At 42.6% G+C, this 23,338-nt stretch overlaps 1 protein-coding gene across 4 annotated transcripts in view; it reads left to right on the forward strand.

Moving 5' to 3' along the window:
- PRDM2 (PR/SET domain 2) overlaps positions 1-23,338 on the forward strand; it is a 112,307-nt gene that overhangs the window by 49,495 nt on the left and 39,474 nt on the right. For all 4 annotated transcript variants that reach the window (XM_060088997.1, XM_060089000.1, XM_060088999.1 and 1 more), the window contains one exon: positions 357-483. In XM_060088997.1, the coding sequence (XP_059944980.1) occupies positions 357-483 (127 nt within the window). The remainder of the gene's footprint in view (positions 1-356; positions 484-23,338) is intronic.

The following is a 23,338-nucleotide window of genomic DNA, read 5'->3' on the forward strand; positions in this document are numbered from 1 at the left end:
TAGGTTTCGTGGACATTGAGGTTCCGTGGCTTATTTTTCCTTCTGCGTGGATAGTTGTGAGGCTTCCAACAGTAAGATTCCGGAACATATGGCAGTTTTAAGTTTAAAGCGATCCTATCAGATCCCGACATCCACCGGACGCACTCCGGGGAGGAGGCGGCCGGGAAGTGAGGTCCTCCCTCCAGCAGAGGGTCCCTTCCCGCGTCGCCCGGCCCGCGGCCGCCAAGGCGGAGGAGCTCTTCCTGCCGGGCTGGCCTCGGGCGGCCCGGCTGGGAGCGCCGCCCGCCTGCCCCGCCCCGCCCCGCCAACAACCGTCGCTCTGATTGGCCCGGCGCCTGTCTCTTCTCTCCCCGCAGCCAATCGCGCCGGGCGAGGAGCTCCTGGTCTGGTACAATGGGGAAGACAACCCCGAGATAGCAGCTGCGATTGAGGAAGAGCGAGCCAGCGCCCGGAGCAAGAGGAGCTCCCCGAAAAGCAGGAAAGGTAGGAGCCCGCCGCCGCCCCTGCTCCCCGCGGCTGCCCGGCCCGGGCCGAATCCGGGCTCGGGCAGCACCCGCAGCTCTCAGTGACCTTTTCCGGACCCGGTGCCAACCCTCCCCCGCGCACCCCCCCCCCGCGTGCAGTTCCCCCCCTCCCCCCCGGCGTTGCTGAATCACGGCGCCGGACGCCGCGCTCGAGCTCTTTTCTAACTTGGGGTGGAGGAGCCGGGCGCGGAAAAGTGAGCGGACGCGCACCGCGGGGGGCCCGAGGCCAGTTGTCACTTCCCTTGCCCACAGCGCAGGTCTCTGGACTTGCGGGTGGGAGCGGCGGTCGGTCTCTCCAGAGCCGTACACTACACGCCCGGTATATTCTTAGCTTTTTGTGCTGTTCGCCAGCAATGCGTCATAAAATGTGTTTCGAGAGTGACATTTCCAGGTCCGCAGATTCGGCGGCTTCGTGTCCATCCGCCCGGACTGTGCGGGAGGGCCGGACGCGCTGCGGCCGATGCACTGGCCTCCCGGGGCAGGGAGAGCCGGCCGGGCCGTACACTGCCGCTCCGCCCAGGTCGGGCCCTGCCATCCGGCCGCCCCACTCCTCCCCGGGCCGGGCCCTGGGCCACTCCACGCCACGCAAGACTGCGCTGCACACGATTGCAACACTCGCGGCTGGCGAAGGTTTCAGCGCAGATCTTTTTAAAATTAGGCCATTAACAAAATGGAAGTTGAACGGTGTGCTGTTACTTTTGACTCAACTCCACCAGTTTTATTTTGTTTTATAATGTTTTCAAACAAAAGGTAAAGTGTAGTCACACTTACAGAAGGCAGGGGATAATTTCTGGGAGGAAAATAGTTTGGTTGGATATATCATATTTCCAGCTGGCGTTCTCCACGTTGTTTGTTTGTTTTGTTTTCTTTTCTTTTAATGAAGAATTTTAATATTAATTAGTGAATCTTTCGTAGAGCCCTGTTTGACTATATGCCAAGGCGAGGGGTATGGTAGTTTCTTACTAATATAAATCTGCTTTTTTCTTTTTTTTTGCCCGCCTTAAGTCTTAAATAAGTGTTTGTAGCCATCTGAACTTGAGTCCAGCCTTTACTTAGAACACTGCAAAGTGAATTGTGGAAGTCATACTGTAAATAAAATCATAATGTAAACTTGATTTTGGAAAAATGTAAAAGTAACATTTAAAAATGTAGGCAAGAAGTTAAAAAGGTCTATTCTGATTTTTCCATTACATATTCTTTGTATTTTACGGTATAATCAATAACCCATCCAAGGGAGTTTGTTAGGCCTTTTACTGAATACATGTTCGCTGTTTATCTAACTCGATTTCGTCAGTTTTAGGTCATTAAATGCTTTGCTCATGAATCAGATGATCAGGGTCTAGAAAATTGCCAGGTGTTTTTTGTTTGTTTGCTTTTGTTGTTGTTTACTGTTTTGAGGTTTGAGATTTTTGTTGCTGTTAGGCTTAACGCATAATTGTTTGCAAACTCTTAACATAATTTAAATTGTTCCTTTATTTAGTGTTCACTTTGTGTATAACAAATGTTACCAGCCTTTCTAGGTAAGCTGTGATTTGCAGGGGCTGGAGTTTGGAGGGCAGCGGATCTTTACTCTGTTACTAAGCATAACTAACTCATGTATTTAAATATAGTCATAGGTTAATAGGTTAATAGCAACTTCATCCTAATGCTTTTCTGTGTTAAGCGTACTTTGGTGTGCATGTTTAGAACATTTCATAGATTTTTATTTATTCCTTAATTTTTTTTTTATTTGAATGTGGAGGAAAAAACTGAAAATAAGTTTTATTAGTGGTACATGAACTTACACATCTTCGTTTTTATACCTGCCCATATTGCTGGGGTTTTGCATTGAGTTAAGTAGTTTATATTTCTTATTATCCTGTTATTTATAACTACTCCGAGCTGTGTATAACCGACTGAATCTTAAGTTTTAGTTAAAGTACTTACGTGAGGCTCCCTCTCAGAACTTAACAATCTGTTTTGAATAGCTTACTGGTAAGGAGCTGTGTTTGCTCTTTATGATCTAAAGTTTAAATAGTCAGACCTTTTTTGTTTTTAAATTAAATACTCTGTGAAAGCTAATTTATAGCTTACAAAGACCTGAAATGGAGAACTTTTTATGCTAACTTGGTTCTATTTAGGTCTTATGTGTGACCTCAGACATTTAAATATCTTTTCAGGCAGTGATGTCAGAGAATAAATCAACATAAATTTCATTCAGTAGCAATATTAATTTAGTGTTTCTGAAAGCCAGATGTTGAAGACATGCAGCTGACAGGTAGATTGACAGTGGACCTAACTTCATTTTGGTTAAGAGGCAGGCAGAGAGAAACAAAGGGCTGAATTCTTCATAGTTCTGGGCCTCTGATCCTTTGCATGACAGCTGCTGTGCCTACAGCTGTGCATTGCATGTGGTGCCTTTCAGAATTCATCAGATCGCTGGTGGATCATGCGGCGTGTTCTGGGCAGTGGAAAGCCCTGATTCCTTTGCATACAAAGTGTGACCCCTCCTCTTCTCTCTCCCTCTGTGTCTCTATCTCTCTGCCTCTGTCTGTCTCTCAGTCATTCATTGAACTAATGTTTGTTAAGCCCCTGCCATGTGCCAGGTGCTCTGCTAGGTCGTACAGGACAATGGTGAGCAAAAAAGCAGCAGTAACTTTTCTCCTGGCGCCTGTAGTCTAGTGGGGGAGACAAACATTAAATCAGTAAGTTACTGATCAGGGCCTAGATGGTTGGCATGGAACAGGCCCTCAATAAATAATTTGTTGATTGGCAAACAAAGACTCATGCAATGAAGGAAGAGAACACAGTGCTGTGAGAACACAGTTCATATTGTCTCTGACCAGGGAGCATGCGGTTTTGCCAGTGGCCAAAGGTGTTCGTATGTTAGGCATTTTGAACTAGAATTCTGGATTCTCACCTTTGTAGTTGAGCCTAACTTCTTACATGTCTGAGCAGCCCCTGTAATGAGATTGAGCATGAGAAGTTCCTTGGATGGGACAGATTAAACTTTTCAGGTAGAAAGGAAGGGAGGGTTTTCAGTGTTGGGTTTTCAGTATCTCACTGAAATATTCGTATTTAATCCACGGGAAGATTGTGATCTGAACATAGGCCAAATTTGGAAGTATTTATCGTCTTGATTTCTGTTCCTTGTCTGCTACTGAGAAATGAGGGATTGAATTTGCTTGTGAACAGTAAATGACTGTTGGCAAATGTTCTTTTAAAATATGGACTATAATAGAATGCTGTTTGCCCTGCTCTCTTCTGGCTACATAAGAACCTTACCCAGAGTTCTTTTTACTCTTAAGAAGCAGCAATGTCTTGATGCACATGGGCTTAGCGGAAGGAATGAAAAACATGGGACTCTTGGGCTTTTACCAGGTGTATGGCTGGGCAAATCACGTCACTTTTAATGGGGGTGCAGTTCCCATAGCTTTAAAAGTAGGTGTCGTAACATGGAATGGTCCTTGTGCTATACCCAGCCTCACTGGGTTGCTGTCAAGAGCAGGAGAGATAATAACAAGGAACATCTGTGTGCAGCATGTGGGTCCGTGGTACCTGTGAGTGCCGCTGACAGAATGTGGCTGACGGTTAGTTACTTACGTGATTCTTGCGGAGGAACTACTGAGCTTGTGAGTCATTTAATCAGTCAGTATTCATGGAGCGCTTGTACTAGCTCTAAGGAAGCAGTGGGTCCTCCCTCTCCCTCCCCATGGCAGGGCCTCACTGTAGGCTGCTTCTCTCTTACTTTAGGCCTACTTCTAACCTGTTGACTTTCCTGTTGATAGCAAGTTAGAAGGAGGAAATTAGAAGAGTTATTTGTAGCAGCAAGTAGTTTTATAGCTAGTAGCCAGACAGTTAAGAAAACAAAGTTGGTAACAGAAACATTAACGAACTATGAAGAGCACAGGGCTGTGAGATCACGTAGCAGGTTCACATAATCTTTTCTAAAAGCTGTAAATAGTCCCTGAGATCAACTAGTTTTTAGTATTTATCTAAGTGACTTTTAGTCACCACAGAGCAGTTAAATTATAACCAGTTTAAAAAGGAAATATTTCATGTTTCCGTAATTTAAATTGTTCACATAAAAAACCTGGAGATATCCCCCCCATCCCCCAGCCTTGTTATTTAACAAGTATATTCTGTGTCAGACACTTTGTTAGGTGCTGAAGCTACAGCAGAGAACTAACATAACCCAGGTTCCTGCTTTCATGGAATTTACATTCTGGAGAATGAGGGGACAGCCAACCAACAGATGAACAAGACAAATCTTATAATGTTAATAATGTGTGTGTGTGTTGCTGGTGGTTACGTATGGTGTGACCGTGGACGTGTAGCCAGGGATAGCCTTTCAGAGGCTGTGACTTGACTGGCGCAGGGGTGGGCCCTGTCAAGTTCTCGGGGCTGAGAGCTCCAGGAATAAGGACCGGATTGGGTGTTCTTTTAGCAGTGTTGGTTATTCATTGCTGGGGTGGTGTATAGGGAGAGCCACCTAGAAACCCACATGGGTCTTTTTGTATGAAACTCAGTTGTGCAAATGGACATACTGGCCCCTTTCCACCAGCACTGCACTTAGTGGAGGATTGGTAGGGGAGATTAGAGAGATGAGTGAAACATCCAGGGAGGAGTTTATCGTCTGTTTTATTGCAGCTCAGTGTGGGTCAGGTTCACTAGGTGTTGTAGTTGATGTGTGTACAGGCTCTAGAATAGGGAAGGGGTTGGCAGGAGCCCTCTGGGAGAGGAGGTGATGCTACTTTGTGGTCGAAAAGCAGAGCACAGTGGGGAGGACTCCTGTGAAGAACATTGAGGAGGGGAAGAAAGAAAGATTTGGGGAAAGAAACTCACGGGGACATGAGAGGTCACAGGACATTGCTGGACAACAAGTAGAAACAGAGATGCAGCAAGAGGCTCTGATGGAGATGTGGAGCCTCATGGGCTGTGCGGTGCTGCAGGCAGACGGAGCAGTGAGCCCTGAGTAGTGCTGAGTGGTACTGAGCGCTCCCGTGGGTATTCCCATTTAGCCTCTACTTCTGCGTGGTTTGTACCAGTTCCAGATGAGGAAATGGACACGTAGCAAGGGTGGATAACTTGTCCAAGCTCTGTCTGCCAATGAGTGTCAAGAGTCAGAGCTTGAGCCGAGGTTTTCCATGCCTTTTCTTCTTCAGAATACTCTGCTTTCTGTCTACTTCTGCCTGTGGTGGACAACAGCAGGAGTGATAGCACTGGTTCCATTTAAAGTTAAAATTAGAGAATACATTTAATAAAAGCGAACAGGTGGGCTTCAGTGGAGTTTGATGTCTTGACCTTCCCCAGTAGCCGACAGCTCTTTTCGAGGTTCCTTGGCCAAAGCTGAAGCGTGGAGGCCTGGCTGAATGACAGAGGCCTAGCCGTGGTGCCTGAGGATGATTGCAGATGGGCCCTGAGCTTTCTGGGTGCCTGGTGGGCAGGTCCTGTGCCCACTTACAGGGCGCTCATCCCTAGTTCTTGTTGGCAAGTGTTGGAGCAGGGCTTGGGGCAGTCGCAAGTGGCTACGATCCTGTGGAGATAGGGCCCCAGCATTAGATGTTACATGGCTTGTGAGCTTGTCGCCTTGGGCCCACGTGAGCAGTGTCCTAGTCGGTCCCCAGTGGAGCTCTCGCTGCCTCTAGCTGAGTGATGCCTTTGCTGAACATGGGGTGACCTGTCTCTGACGGTTGCCTGCCTGGTTGATCCTGCTGTTTTTGTGCTCTATTTTTAAAAGCTTAGTGCAGCTTTAATGTTTTTTCAACAGTAAGAATCTAGGAAGTTTTTCAATTTCTAATTCTACTTCTGCTGCTACTGAATTGCTCTAAATTTAGGTAAATAAGTTGGTTGATATTTTTGTGCCTTTGATTCGTGCTGTGCATAACCTTGTTCATAGGGAAATTTATGGATTAACTACAGTTTTTCAAAGTATTTTGCAGAGTTTCAACTGTATTTTAGTGGATGAATTTGCAAAATTCTTAATATATACCATAATGGAGTGTGTTAGGAAATATGCTGTGCTCCAAGGTTGTTAGCCTGGTTCTCCTGTCCATATGGAAACTGGAAGGTGAGACTTGCCTCATACAGAAAAAAAGGATTAATTATGATTAAGCTTTCTAAAAGGTAAAAGGACCTTGAATGTAGGGAGTTCAAAATTGTTGATTTTTAAAAATCCAATTGTAATTTGAAAGTAAAAAAAAATTTTGCTGTGCTTTGCCTAGATAAGAATGCTGGGTTCTTTTTCTACATTGTGAATTCATTATTGTTTTTAAAACTTATCGTGTATTTCCTTTTCTTAGGCAGTTTTACATTTCTGTTTACAGAGCTGTTACAGTATTGGGTTGGCCAAAAAGTTCGTTGGGTTTTTGCCGTAAGATGGCTCTAGTAAGCGCTTAGTTGTCTTTAACTTCAGTTGAAACAGTTTTGTTAGATTGCGTTGTGACAGCTGTCATATCAGCATGCATTTAAAAAGAATCTTATCAAAATTGGTGAATTTTTTTTTTTTTTTTTTTGCGGTACGCGGGCCTCTCACTGTTGTGGCCTCTGCTGTTGCGGAGCACAGGCTCCGGACACGCAGGCTCAGCGGCCATGGCTCACGGGCCCAGCCGCTCCACGGCATGTGGGATCTTCCCGGACCGGGGCACGAACCCGCGTCCCCTGCATCGTCAGGCGGACTCTCAACCACTGTGCCACCAGGGAAACCCAAAATTGGTGAATTTTTGTGTAGCCATTTTAATATTGAAGATGGAAGAAAAGCGGCAACATTTTCCCCGTATTATGCTTTATTATTTCAAGAAAGGTAAAAAAGCAGCCTAAATGCAAAAAAAAAAGATTCATGCAGTGTATGGAGAAGGTGCTGTGACTGATCAGATGTGTCAAAAGTGGTTTGCGAAGTTTTGTGCTAGAGATTTCTCGCTGGACAATGCTCCATGGTCACTAGACAAGTTGCAGTTGATAGCGATCAAATCGAAACAGTAATTGAGAAGAATCAATGTTATACCGCGTGAGAAATAGCCAACATACTGAAAATATCCAAATCAAGCGCTGAAAATCATTGGCACCAGCTTGGTTATGTTAATCACTTTGATGTTTGGGTTCCACATAAGTTAAGTGAAAAAACCTTCTTGATTGTATTTCTGCATGTGATTCCCTACTAAAACATAACGAAAATGTTGCATTTTTAAAACAAACTGACTGGCGGTGAAAAGTGGATACTGTGCAATAATGTGGAATGGAAGAGATTGTGGGGCAAGTGAAATGCACCACCACCAACCGCACCAAAAGGCCGGTCTTCATCCAAAGAAGGTTGTATATATGGTGGGATTGGAAGGGAGTCCTCTATTATGAACTCCTTCCGGAAAACCAAACGGGTAATTCCGGCAAGTACTGCTCCCAATTAGACCAACTGAAAGCAGCACTTCACAAAAAGCATCCAGAATTAGTCAACAGAAAATGCATAATCTCCCATCAGGATAATGCAATGCGTGTTTCTCTGATGACCAGACAAAAAAGCTTGGGTAGGATGTTCTGATTTCTCTGTCATATTCACCAGACATTGCACCTTCGGATTTGCATTTATTTTGGTCTTTACAAAATTCTCTTAACGGGGGCTTCCCTGGTGGCGCAGTGGTTGAGAGTCCACCTGCTAACGCAGGGGACACGGGTTCGTGCCCCGGTCTGGGAAGATCCCACATGCCGCGGAGCAGCTAGGCCCGTGAGCCATGGCCACTGAGCCTGCGTGTCTGGAGCCTGTGCTCCGCAATGGCAGAGGCCGCAACAGTGAGAGGCCCGCGTACTGCAAAAAAAAAAAAAAAAAAAAAAAAAACCACACAAAATTCTCTTAATGTAAAAAATTTTCAATTCCCTAGAAGACTGTAAAAGGCACCTGGAACAGTTTTTTGCTCAAAAAGATAAAATGTTTTGGGAAGATGGAATTATGAAGTTTCCTGAAAAATGTCAGAGGGTAGTGGAACAGAACAGTGAATACGTTGCTCAATAAAGTTCTTGGTGAAAATGAAAAATGTGTCTCTTATTTTTACTCAAAAACCGAAGGAACTTTTTGGCCAACCCAATACATGAACTTCCATGTTCACAGTAGAATTACAGAGAGGAGAGTGTATATATTTTTACATTTGAAGTTGCCTCTAAAGAACTGAGGAATTGGATAAATACCCCAAGGATACCCTCAAGCTGGTTAAAAATTAATAGCCGTTTCTTAACTGTTAAAGGTTGTGTGGGGAACTGGGAGTTGCAGCTTCAGACAGACTCACATGGTGCTCCTGCTGGCATTCACGTTATCTGCTCATATTCTGCATGCTTCCAAGGACAGTTGCTTTTATTAATGTTAATAACTTGGTCGACATAGTTTAGGAAGTTGAATGACTTGGAGAAGCAGGAATTATTTGAAAACATTACTATTGTTTCTCAAAGTGAAGAAGATAAATGTTGAAAGCAACCGTTTTTCTTTATTACTGCTCAGATTAAACCAGTGTCAGACCTTACAAGAGCTCTTGGCTGAATTCATTCATTACAATGTATTTTGATAGGGACACATCTCATGATTTGACACTTACATGCACATGTCGTCAAGTGATGAACTGCTTTCTGTTGATGGTGACAGTGACAGCAGTTACTCGTTTCTTTACCACGTCTGTCTTGTGCCTAGCACTGTGCTTGGTGCTCCAGGTACATCATTGCTAATCCTCCCAATAGCCCTGCAAAGTAGGGAATCATTCTCCTCCTTTGTAGATGAGGACACTGATGTTTGAGGGGTTCCATGGTTTGCCCAGGTTCGCCCAGCTACTAAATTGTTTGGCTCCACCTTGCCTAAATCTAGTTTTTGTTTGTAATGTTTCTAAGCAGGACACTTATACTGAATAAGTAGCAGTGTTTTCTAAGGCTTTGCTAATTAGCCAAGATGAATTTTCACTACTCACTTTAGAATTGTCCATTTTAATCCTAAATAATAAGGCAGTGTGATTAAGTAAAATCTTTGGTATTGGAAAGCTAAGTTATGGTGAAAACTAATGCCTTGAGTTATTTTTGCTTTGGGGTTTATGGATTAAACAGATTTATTGTATTCCTTTGAGCACCTCAAACAGTTTTTTAAAAAAAATAACAGATTAGATTTTTTTTTTTTTTTTTTTGCTGTACGTGGGCCTCTCAGTGTTGTGGCCTCTCCCACTGCAGAGCACAGGCTCCGGACGCGCAGGCTCAGCGGCCATGGCTCACGGGCCCAGCCGCTCCGCGGCATGTGGGATCTTCCTGGACCGGGGCACGAACCCGCGTCCCCTGCATCGGCAGGCGGACTCTCAACCACTGCGCCACCAGGGAAGCCCCAGATTAGATTTTTATCCCTTTCCAGCTCGTCTATTAAGTGTTTTGGGTTTTTTTAATGACATATTTGTTGGTTTGAGCTTCTTATAAATATTTCATTTCTCTTAAGTTGTGTATTATTTTTGAAATCCGTTTGGAAACCACAGGAACCGAGTGAGACATTGCCTTGGCCTAATGCCCTCGGCAGTGTGGATGGCAGAGGGATTGTGTCTAGGATTGTGGAGTTCTTTCATTTTGTTTTATTGATGATTTCAAGAAGCCACTGATGTTTAGTGTCCTCCTCTGAACTAGTGTTCTTTTGTTGAGAATGACTGACTCTTCCACTGAATAAAATATAACTTTAAAAGTTTTCTTAAGCTGAATGTTATAGATCATGAACATGTTTTAATTAACATACACTCTAAAAATTAAGTCTAGAAACTGATTTTAAGTGTAATTCTGATTTGTTTGTGGTATAATTGAGTTAAATCATGCTTATTAGTTTCCTTCACTCTCACGATGTGACACCAACAAAAGATAGGGATCTTGTTTGTTTTGTCAAAATGTTTATGGGGGCGTGGGTTTTTATTTTTTACCTTTTCCTTTAAGAATTCATGAAGTGTTTGAAGCAGTAGCTTCTTAAGAGGTTTTGTTTGCTGATAAAGCTGTTCCTATTCTAGCAACTTGACTCATTCTGGAGGAAAAGCAAGAAAGGAAAGAAGAATGAGAAGGGAGTTGCCCTGACCTGTTCGTGTGCACTCCTGAATTCTCCTCATGCGGGGCAGGGGTGATTGTTTACCCCACAATAGAGTCTTTAGAATATGTGTGCATGTATAAAACTTAAAACTTCTTGGATTTGTAACAAAATGTAATATGGCTTTTTCCACCTGAAACTTGTACTGAGAGTTCTTTATTCAGTTGTTCCTTAAAGGTTTAGTAAGTCCTTAACACCCTTACCCACACTGTAGGCTGGACGGAACTGCTGCTTAGTAATCTGTGCTTTCATTTTTCAGATTTCTTAAGCATTTTTCTTTCTGTTCTGTTTAAATTTTCTCTAAAAATTAAGGGGAAGTAACTTTGTTTAAAAGGTTAAAACTTGGCACGTATATTGAGAAAAAGTCCTGAGGGATTATGGGTAAGTGACTAGAAAATCCTCAGTATTCTGAAGCACTTATTGTAGCTATTTATTTCCTCTTCTCATTTTTGTGGTCATGAATCTGAAATTTAAAAATACTTTTTGATAGAAGTTTTCATTATATGATGGTGTAGTTATTTTAATTGTTATATAGTAAATTTAATATACTTTAATATTACAAAGAATATTTGAATAGCTTCAGAGGTAAGAGATTTATTTTAATGATAAAATAATGATATTGTATGTGTGTGTATACAAAAATACCAGTTTCTAAGATAAGATTATGATGTCTGACATCCTTGCTATTTTGATACTTTCAGAACTTTAAATTTTATATGTTCTTATTACTTTAATCAGTATCTGAATGACCAAAACCTAATCTCACCTTTAATGAAAGAGCTGTATGTTACCTGTTATGTAGAGCTGCAGAGGATTATCTTTTTGTTTGTTTGTTTGTTTGTTTTGTTTTTGCGGTACGCGGGCCTCTCACTGTCGTGGCCTCTCCCACTGCGGAGCACAGGCTCCGGACGCGCAGGCTCAGCGGCCATGGCTCACGGGCCCAGCCGCTCCGCAGCATGTGGCATCTTCCCGGACCGGGGCACGAACCCGTGTCCCCTGCCTCGGCAGGCGGACTCCCAACCACTGAGCCACCAGGGAAGCCCTGCAGAGGATTATCTTTGCTTTGGTTAAAAAGAAAATCAGGAAATAATACTTAGGCTAAAATTCCTCTTCCCCCTTATTTCTATTAAAGCTACAGTGATAAACAATCTTTTCCTCTTGTACTTATAATTCTACCTCTTGGTGCAGTCTGTTGTAGGTTTCCTGAGCCACCACATGCCACAAAAATGAGGGCAAACTGGTTTGTTCACCCGTGTTTAGAACCCCCAAACAGAATTATGTGTGGTGTTTGAAGTTGAGGGACAGTTTAGAATGGGCAACACTGAAATTTCTGTGCCTTCTGTTATTTTTCTTCCATTTGGTTTCTTAGGTTCAGTTTTCCATCTCTTGCCAGTTTGAGGTATAGAATATGCCTTTCTAATTCTGTTGACTGTATTTTTGTTTTTAACCTATGAGGTTTTCAGAACCTGTTTTCCTGTGAAGTAAAGCAGAAAGTCTCAGGTCCCTGTGAGGAATGGTAGGTCACTGCGCTCCACCTCCTGCCTTGGTCCCTTCGCTGTGAAGATGTTAGTGTTGGCATCAGTGGAAACCCATGTTCATTTCGACCAGATTTATGCTGCCGGCAGCACAGTGCTTGTTAGTTGCAGTTGTGATCTTTGTCTGTTTACACATACGGATTGTAATTTTTGTAGGATTAACACTGGAGTTGAAATTACAGTTGCCCCTCTCACTGTCCTCCAAACAGATAAAAAGGAATAATTACCAGTAGTTTCAATCTTGGTTGGATTTTTGAACGAGGGGTTTAAGATTGCAGATTTGCTTGCTTTTAGGAGTTTTATTAGTTGCCAAATATATTATTCAGGAAGTATCTCTTCCTTGCTAGGTGTGATCATAGGAGTATTCGACAGCAAGGTCACATTTGAGTGTTGAGCTTAATAACTTCTATTTGTGGTTTTGATTCCATCGAAATTATAAATTCAGGAATTGGCTGGAAAATTACTGTCTGTTTGCTAAAGCAAATTAAATTCATGGTTGAATCAGAGCGTGGAAAGTATTGACTCAAGAAAAAGTGACCCTTAACTAACACTATTTCTGACCCCTTTCAGTTATAGAGAGGTGGGGTCTTCTGAATCTTGTGGGCAGTTGTCAGAAAGTACATGGAATTGGTAAACTTTGTTTTCATAGTAAATGACTGTTATGTTCCCCTCCAACTTCTTTCTATGTTAAAGCACATTAAGTATGTTGCTCAGGCTTCACTGTTGCTTCTGTATTAAATACAACTGGATCAGTACTTTGCCAATGATACCTTGTTTAAACGAGACTGATGTGTGTATGTTGAGGGGAAGAGAGAAGGGAAAAACTGCTGACCCAGCTAAACCTTTGAGTGCCGGGAGATGTACAGTGTGTGGATTTCATTGTGGCATGCTGGAACATAGCCTTGGAGTTCCAAGGCCAGATCCAAATCCTAGCTCCGCCAGTTACCAGCATGTGACTTTGGGTGGATTACTCTACACGTTCTGATCTTCCGTTTACCTGTCTGTAAAATGAGGGTAACACCTACAGTGTAGGGTTGCCTTGAGCATTAAGGGAGAGGCTCACAGGAGCGCGTGTGGCACAGCGACCTCGGTCCACTTCATTGGAATTGGTGGCCACCGGCAAAAGTAGCTCCGTGGTAACTGCCTATTCTTGGGCCTATCGTGGCACTTCTGGATTTAAAAAAAAAACAAAGAAACGAACAGTTTCAGTATCTTCTTTAAAAAATCCATATATTTTGCTTTGGCAACATGGAATGAATTAAGTATAGATTACAAATTAGGTAAGAGTAAAGAGCCTCTTTGGATCTGTAACTAGATACACATTGGGACACTAGAGAATTCCTCAGTTGCTGGAGATCTGCTTCTATCTTAAAAGCTGTCTTCTTTCACTCGTTACCCCAACTAGGACACCTGTGATCACACAGGTTGGTGGATTAGACAACTCTTGGAATTTGATTTATTAAATAGGCAAAAGTAAACGTTTCACTATTTGCTTGCTGCCCAAATGAAGGGCTTACCGTCTTCCTGTTTCTCTGCCTTACCTTTATGTGAGCCAAATCACTCGCGACTCTCCTGTTACAACAAAATTTTATGCAGGTGAGGTTTTGGATGAATTTTGGATACACTTTCTTAGATAGTAAATTATCAGACATCCTTGAAGGTAACTGTGTGGGAGCCGTTTCAGTGCTATTTATGACAGATTAGGAAATCTTGTCATTTTACATCTTGATATGAATTCAGGGAAAAACTAAAGTGTGAAAGAGCCATTCTCTTAGGAGAAGTTACTATTTAAGTTGACAATGTCAGTTTTATTTATTATGTATTATACTTATTAAATGTCCTGATTATCTGTGCAGCACTTTTATTGAGCAGTCTGAGGAGTTGGGGTTCTTTTTCAGGGTCACACAGGGGCGCTCCTGTCAAGATGCATATTTACATGAACTCACCACTTGACTTCATAGTAACACAGGTATCCTTGAGCCCCAGGTGTTGTGTTTACGGCTCTTCGTGACTTTGAGGGGAGAGGAGCCTTAGGTGCTATCTGATTTTCAAAGACGTCTAAGATTCCTTCCCGTAAAGATTAGGAACCAGTAAAGTGAACTAGTGTGCTTAATTTAAAAAATTAAGAACAGAGTGTTCTTTAGAAGCAATAAAATCAGTGGGTTACAGACTTTAAAAATTGACGTATACTCGCAACTTTGCTGTTGGAGCATTTATATATGTGAATGGAGATGTTAGTGAGTGTTTGACGTAATTCTCTCTCATCTCAATTAAACGTCTGTCCTCACTGGACTTGTACGTTTCTGTCGTGATATCTGGGTGGGATCCTGTGAATCGATGTAGAACAAATGAGTAAAAGAAATGGATGAATTCGGATTTGTTAGGGAAGCAGAATGGTATTGTCTTCATAAGAAGGAACATATGCTGACAATTTAGACTTGTAGGCGTGGGATTTCTGTAATTTGTTTAGTAGAATCTACTGTGCATAATCCGTACAATTGATTCCATTTACTGAGTCTGTGTCAGCCACTGTGCGAAGTTAGTTCCTTGTGCACATTATCTTGGGTTCCCTTCCCTAGGACAGTGTCAGGTAGTTATCACCCGTATGCATCATGGTTAGTTCCCCTCTGCTCTGAACCAAGATTACTTCTCCTTAATCGTGTCTTGGCCCATGGCTGCGCAATATAATTTCAGTTCTGTGAATTTCCGTTTTGTGGGCTCTTGTCGTTTGGGGACCTGTTTTATTCAGAATGCCACCCCAACACCAGGGAGGGGGGTGGGGAGAGCCCAGTCCGAGTCTCACTTTAGTTGGGGTCAGCTCTTTGCAGGGAAGATGTGTGACCTTGGTGACACAGGAACCTTTGGGGGCAGGTGAAATGCGTGACTGGATTGAGAGTGAGACCCCTTTTCCCAGCGTGGACACTGGCCTAGGAGGCAGCTGTGTTTCAAATCCTCATCCTTTTGTGAGCTCTTCCTCCTGGACTTCTTTGTTGCCTGAGGGCGTTATTTCACCTCTACGCTGGCAAAAGAGAGAAGCAGCGTCAACTCGGGACCCTGTGGGATAATCCTTGTTGGAGAGCGGCACCGAGTAAGATTTAGTGTTTCTAAAAGGCTGTGATCTCAGTGCTGGAGCCTGTTAGCAGAGCTGGAGCCCCGTGGGCTGTGTTCCTACCAAGGGCGGGCTGTAGCTTGTAGCTTGGTTACTAGCGATTCCCTGAGCCTCCTCACTGTACCTGGCTGGACGGTTATTTACATCACCCCGCCCCCAATGCTGTCTCTCTCCCCCTCTCCCGCTCTCCCCCCTCCCCCCTTCCTCCCTCTCTCTCTGCCATCCCCATCCTTCCTGCCAGCTTCCTCCCTCCTGCATTCCCTTCTTTCTATTTTTAATGAAATACACATTTTCTAGAACATTTTTTCCACTCAAGATTTGCTTCTTGTTGACATTAGTAGGGCCTTTTTTGCAAAGGGGATTGCTTTTCACAAAGTTAGACAAATAACTTCCATTTTAAATATCTTTGGGGCAGACATCTTTGTAGTAATATATATGTGTTCCCTTATAGCTCTTAACAAAGTGCCTTGTAGGTAACAAGCACCCAAGAAAATGATCAAAATACTTCTACTTCACTGTTACTCCAGAAACTTCACAAAGTATGTAGCGGAAAAATTTTTTTATCTAGCAAGAATAATGAGCTTGGGGTAAATTTTAATAGTAGTCTGATAAAGGCTAATACATGTGAGGATGAGATGAGTTGTTAAGTAGGCTAGTAGGATTTTGTTTTTAGGTGGAGGTCTGTAAGAGAAAAAATCTGGAATTGAATTTATATGTAACTTGTGATTTTAAAAATAATTGCTTTGTGAGGAGAATACATTTTAGTTCCTTCCCTGCTTCTTGAATCTGAAAGACAACCTCGGCAGTTTTGAGTTTGTCAGAGGGGTGAATTTGTGCTACCCCGGGTACGTGCCTAAGCCCTGGAGAGCTCCAACCTCTTTTCCGATGGGAGCAGAGATGTGTCATTTCGTACGCTCTGATAGAGGCACATCTGCAGGCGTGAGAGGGGCTGGAGGACAGTTGAGGTCTTGAACAGAAGGGAATGAGTTCATTTAGCAATAGTGATGAAGAGTCTTAAAAATTATACTGGAATAAATCGTCTCATTTCATGGTAGATCCCAGTGATTTGGTAGTGTAGTAGCTATAAATTCTTTTGTGTTTGTAAATGAATTGCTTAAACCTCTACCAAAATGTGTCATATTCAAATGCCATTGCCAAATTTTTACATTTTAGGAGAAGCAAAATAAAAGCTAGTGAACAAGACTCTCATGGTTATCATAGTTGACTGCCAAGACATTGACCCTCAGCTTATACCTGGGAGGTACTCAGGGTGATTGTTTAAATTAGGTTTTTGACTTAAATAATTATGGATATGATAACCAAGTACATTGAAACAAGAAAAAGAATAGGGGGTGTGTGGCTTTTCAAAAGGAGGAGACAAATCAATTTTTTGTTTGAAGTAATGTGGTGCGTGGCAAAGAGAATTGAAGGATATATACCAGAACGCTCACAGTGGTAATGTGAATGCTTAAGCAGTTAGGGCTATTTAATGATGCCTGTTATGAATACAGTTGACCCTGAACAACACGGGTTTGAACTACAGGGTTCCACTTATATGCGGAGTTTTTTTAATAATGAACAGTACAGTACTCAGTGATCTGAGGTTGGTTGAATCCGAGGATGCAGAAACCCAGCTGGGGAGGAACCGCGTATATGGGGGGCTGACTACAAGTTATACACAAATTTTCAACTTTGTAGAGGGTCAGTGTCCTGAACCCCCCTGTGCTGTCAAGGGTCAAATGTATTTTAAATCCCAAATGTCACTGTATCTCTGTTGTGGATTTGGTGTTCCTGGGGAGAGTGCATTCTGGACACTATGCTGCGGTGTACAGGTAGGAGATGGAAAAGAGAAACACTTCAATACTTTTTGCTGTGCAGGCAAAGTGGAAAGTTGAGGCCTTTTCCAAATTGTACTGATGTAAAATTGCATACGTTAATCTCAGCCAAAAGAAAAGTTTTCTCTTGTCTCATTAATTTTTTGTTAATTTGTAGGTATTTTGTTAATTTGTAGGCTTTTGTAGATACTTCTTTTTTAAAAAATCGTTTATTTTTTGCAGCATGTAACCAAATGTTCATCTAGAAAAATTAGAAAATACAAACAGATGGAGAATCAGGTATCATACCCTCATCAATAATCTTGTCACCAGGAGCCACCTGCCAACATCTTAGTGCAGATCCTTTTGGTTTACATCTGTGGATAAATTTTAGCCTGATTTCATTAACTGGTGATATGGCTTGACCATTGTTCCTGTGGGCATTTCTGTGTACAAATGTAAAGGATGAATTTTACATGTTGCAATTGTGTTGACTCAGATTTATATCTAGATTTTACTTCCTGAAAGTATTTTGAAACTAAGTTTTGTAATTAATTCATCAGGATATAGCATTGTAAAACTTATCATGGGCTTTGGGAGGAGAAAATAGACTTTCCTTTTGCTGAGACTGACCAATTCTCGAGGGTGTGGCTGTCCCCTGTGTTTTAGGGTTGCAGGCACTTGTAACACACCACCTCCCTGCACAGCTCCCAGGCCTGGTTTGTTTGGCCACAGGGGACTGACACCTGAACTTTGAATTAAGTTCTTTACTTTGCAGTTGCCAATTCACTTTTTATATGTAAGGTTTTCAGACTTTAGATACATTTTTTTTCCTGTAAAATAAAGGCTACTGAAAATCCATGAGAAGAACTTGAGAAATTAAAACGATTGTAAAACAGAACAGGCTAGCAGCTTGTTTCAGTTTCAGAGGTCTCTAACATTTTGTTTATGCCACAAGACTTTTTGAGGTTCCTAAGAGTGTAAGGAAATTTAAAGCTTTCTTAATTTGAATTTACTGAAGTTTATTTGGGGAACCATTTCTAGTGTTTGGAATTATCTAGTCAAAGCCGCGAAAAGCCTTTTTTTAAAAAAGAAATTAAAAGCTCCCTTCAGATGTGATCTTCGCTGTTCTTCCATCAGCCTGACATTTGGAAGAGGTGGGGAGCCAGAGCCTCCACAGCAGCAAAGACTGTGCCCCGCTCCCTCTCCCCGCCCCATCCCTCGCTTGGGCTGCAAGCATTCCAGGAATTTATACTGTGATCTGCAGCGCTGAAAAATCCAGAACTTTGTTCCATTGTTTCTGTTGAAGCAAAGCCTAGAGTCCTGTTTTAATACCATGAGCAACTTAAAACCAGAGAGGTTTTATTTTTATAATTTGCCTCCAGGATTGCAGACAGCTCTTGGTGAGGAGTTTAACTACAGAAAAAGATGTGAAATTTTGCCCAAGCAGCATAACAGAATTTTTTACTACCAGGTACATTTCAAGGTTATTTTCTGTGTGAAAGAAATCTGTAGAAAATGTATAGCATATCACTTTCGTAAAAACCAACTGTTGCAGCATCTTACTGCCTTAACATTTCTCTCTTTGAAACACAGTGGGCTGATGGGGCTAAGGCCACAAGTGGTTTGTTTACCCACTGGTCTCACCTTGGCCAGTTTAACGGCCACTTCTGACCATCTGATAAACACGTTCTTGCGTGTGTGGTGACATTGTCGACCTTTACACAGGGAAGCCTTTCTGGTTGCAGTTTCTCACATTGGGCCTGCTGCTACAGGTTTCCTTCTGATGACTTCCAGTGTAGTAAACTCAGTATCTGTTTCTTTTTTTTTTAAAGAATACATGAAAGGACTCCCCTGGTGATCCAGTGGTTCAGACTCTGCGCTTCCACTGCAGGGGGCACAGGTTCGATCCCTGGTCGGGGAACTGAGATCCCACGTGCCGCGTGGCACAGCGCCCCCCCCCCCAAAAAAAACCAAAAAAACATGAAGATTATTGAAATGACCTGTAGTTCTTCGTGGAAAACCTAGTTTTGTATATCCGTTTCCAGCTTCTTTTCTCTCTACTCATCACACCCACTGCAGAATGTTAAACCACTGCCAGATGTGAAACAGTGCTGAGATCTAACTCTGACCACCCTCAAGGAGCTCACGCAGCATCAGTTTGGCCATTCTTTCAGCTAACGGTTTTGCGGTTGTCCATTGGTTCCCCTTCCTTACTACCTGATCTGCTAGAGATCTTGTTTGTTTGTGGGTTTTTTTTTTAATCCTATAAAGAAGTCATTTAACATGAACTTTATGCTTTTTCCCCAGTTAAGCTTTTCATCTTGTTTTGGGCCTGCTGTCAGGAAAACCACTCCCTTGCCTTTCAGAAATTGAAAAAGATGCACAATGACTTTGTATGTTCATGATGAATTTCTCAAACTTGCCTGAAATGCATATGGCACTGTTAATTCTTTTCAAGGGTGAAATTGGAACCCACAAAGTGTCACTAACAAGGCTGTTAGAACACGGTGGATAGAATGGTGAGTTGGATGGGAATAAAAGTCCCAGTTTTACTACAAACTTGCTGTGAGATTTTAGGCAGTTCTTGTAAATGAGAGCAAGCTCAGAGAAGTGTGTTGGTGAAGTTTGGTTAAACCATCTTCAAGGCTCTTTCTACTCCAAATCTTAGGGTTCTTCTCTCTCTTACCTTTTAATACAGCCCATTAATTCCATTATTCCATGTCTGTTCTCATCTCTAAGATCTGTATCCTCTGCTTAGCTGAATACTTTGTTGAAGCCTTTCTTCAACCGTGTGTGAAAGCATGCTTCCAGTCTTCAGATTTCCTATGTGGGAGCCTCTCATTTCAAGATAGAAAGAAGGGAAAGGTTTTTGCCATAGAATGGTCACAGAAGGAGGGCAGTCTAGATGGTAATGTCATAAGGCTCGGGAGAGGGATTTTAAGATGTTAAGCCCATCAAACTGATCATACTGTCAAATGCCAAAGAGAGACTTGGGGGCAGATAAAGCAATTAGGGGTTTTGTGATTACAAGATCAGAGGTAACCGTCCGAGTGGAGTTCCGCGGGAGCGTAGAGAGGATGAAAGTTCCGTTGCAGGGATGCAGGGCTGAGTGAGAGAGGAACTGGGGGCAGCAGGCACACCCACCCTCTGGGGGGTCAGGGTTGGTCCCTGTTCAGGTCAGCCTGTTTCCTTGATGACCTTTCATGGTGTGATTGTGGGTCTTGCCTGGTTTGGAATCATCTGTGCATCTGAGTAAGACGGTAAGCTCCCCATACAAAGATGGGCTGGACCTGCTTCTGTGCACTGATACTGAATTCTGATTTTAAGCTTCAGAGTTGGGTAGCTCCCCAGTGAGGAGGCAGGCAGTGCACGTAGAGTTACATATGGTTCTAAATTTAATTCATTTCAATCACCAAATGCATGAGCCTTCACTGTTGTGATGAATTTTTAATGTAACTTGAGCAGGCCTTCTAGAATTTTGCATTCTCTCTGATGCCTGAACATTTTTAACTGAAACATTATTCTTTAGAATTTCCTGGTGTCTGTCTAGCTCATCAGAAGAGTAGAAAATAGTCCAGAACTTAAATTATTCATGTGATGTTTTAGGCAATTTTGGTTTTGCACCTTGCATTGCAGGCACCAGCAGCATAATGCCACATGTTGTCTTTAAAATGTAGTCATAGTGGCTGTCTGATTTCTCTATATGGTAGCTATTTCTCTAGAAAATCAAAAAACATTTTTTTTTTTTTTTTCGGTACGCGGGCCTCTCACTTTTGCGGCCTCTCCCGTTGCGGAGCACAGGCTCCGGACGTGCAGGCTCAGCGGCCATGGCTCACAGGCCCAGCCGCTCCTCAGCATGTGGGATCTTCCCGGACCGGGGCACGAACCCGCGTTCCCTGCATCGGCAGGCGGACTCTCAACCACTGCGCCACCAGGGAAGCCCAGAAAATCAGATTTTATTGATATTATTTACCATATTTGCTCAGATTGGGGTTCCGTGCTGTTGACTGATAACTTGCTTCTGGCGTAAGATAAAATTGAACAGGAAAAAAATCTCCATTCCAATTTGATCATTTCTTTAAATGTAGTGAAAGTCTTTGTATCACTTTTCTTTCATTTGCCGTTGAAAACGAGTGAAATGATGGATATAAAGTGCTTTGTAAAGAATGTTTATATTCTGCACTATTGTTCTTGAGAACGAAATGTAGTGGAGCACCGTTGGTATCGTCGTCGTGGGGTTTTAATTCTGACTCCTCTAGAGATGCTTTAGTTGTGCGACCTCCGGCAGATGGCTTCATATCTGTGGTCCTTGGGTGTCTGTAAAATGAGAGGCGTGGATTGGGACTTGCGGGCCGTCTAGCGGAACGGCACTTAAGTGGTAAGGGCATCAGTTTTACAACACGGGCATGCGATAGGCCTGAGAGTAAGTATACCACATCCGATCCCCAACTAAGAACCAAAGATTATTATTTGAGGGAGGGTGGTGGGGGGAGAACCTTGATGCAGTGGATAACTGCTGTTTTCCTTCTGTTTCATTCAGTTTTCTTCATCTTTATGTGTGTATTTCTTTTCCTTATATACATGAAGTTTTGTCCTGTCCTTCATTATGTTCTTTGTCATTGTCTGCATTCCACTTTCCTTGTGTTTCATTCCTGTATCTTTCTTGTTTAGACCAACTGGAGCACGCAGCTGGCAGAGCCTCTATGTAGGACCCTTCAGGAACCTGAGGGTAAGTGCACATGTGTACTTACCAGGCTCCCAGCGGCTCTGCCGGACCAGTTCTCCAGGCACCTCCTGCCTCACAGACAGGAACTAACACATCTCCCTCCCTTTGTAAAAGTCCTTACAGGTTGTTTTTGGTTATGAGTTGTTTTTGTTTCTGTTTTCTTTTAATTTGATTGCATATAGAACAAAAACAAAGTATCGGTGGGAAAATGTATTGATTTAAGGAAATATAGCAGGTGCCACCAGGTGTTATTACAATATTTGGCTTTATGAGTGACACTAGGCATACCTAAGTGTGAGTCAGGATACCCGGGTTCAGGCTTCTGTCATAGATTGATCAGTCCTCTTGGGACCCTGGTCTTCAGTTTCTCTCAGAAAAAATAGCAGGTCGGACAGTTGATTTCAGGAGCCCCTTCATCTCTAGTCTACAGTCCTAATGGGAAGTAACTCAGGTATTAGATGATTCTGATAAAGATTGAGAAAATCACTTTATGTATCAGATAATCTCAATTCCATGAATGAGTGATGATTAGATTCATGATAGACTCATTTTCATCATAAACTAAGTCTAATTGTTCCATTTCTTAGTTTTTAGAATTGGTTTATTAGTGTTACTCGAATACTTAAAAAGTGTTTATAAATATGTAGACTGTGGACCCCCATATTGGTTTAGCCCAGTGGTTCTTAATGTAGAGAGACAACCCCTCCCTCCTTTCGGGTGAGACTTAGGCCATGTCTGGAGACTTGCTTGTCACAGATAGAAGGAGGGGCATGCTCTTGGCATCTAGTGGGTAGAGGTCAGTGATGCTTCTGAGCGTCCTCTGATGCTTCGGACAGCCCCACAGCAGAGAGTGATCTCCCCAGATGTCAGGCGTGCTGTGGTCGGGACGCTTGTAGCAGCCTGTGGTGGGTACTCTTGTTTGTCCTCTGAGGAGAATGCACATGTCCCTCAAGTGGCGTCTCTTCCCAGGGCAGATCAGGCTTTCCTGGTCCTGCTTTTTAAAGAGGATACCAGGGGTGGCACGGGGGTGGGGGGATCTGAGGATGGTGCAGCTTCTCACTGATTAGGTTTGGAGAGTCCAAAAATAAGACATTTGACATGCAGTATCAGCTGGGTGTTCTAATATTCTTTTATGTAGGGAATAAAACTAAAAATAGCACTTTTACCTTTTAGTTATATGATTTCATTCTTAGTACATATCAATGAATGGTACTGTTAAAGTTGTGCTTTGCTTTATGTAAATGTAGAAATTTTACTTATTTAATAGTCTATTTATACATATAGGCCAGTTTACTTTTTTTGTACAACCTGCTACTAGGTTCATATAGCACTTGATAGGCTTCAGGAAATTTTTTGAATTGCTTTTGCAAGGGATTGTATTACCACAAATTGACATCTGTTTTTCTATTATATTTTACAGTATGACTTAGAAAAAAAGTATGTAAGGTTTATGTGTAAGAGGTAGGGCTTACGCCTTCAGTTTTACTTATTTCGAAAGTTCATACCTGTACAAAGTAGAAAGTAAGAGGTTAGTCAAAAAAAAGAAAAGGGTCACATTCTTTTGCCCTGTTTGGGG

Source organism: Mesoplodon densirostris, chromosome 2, assembly GCF_025265405.1.
Source record: "Mesoplodon densirostris isolate mMesDen1 chromosome 2, mMesDen1 primary haplotype, whole genome shotgun sequence".
Lineage (NCBI taxonomy): Eukaryota > Metazoa > Chordata > Mammalia > Artiodactyla > Ziphiidae > Mesoplodon > Mesoplodon densirostris.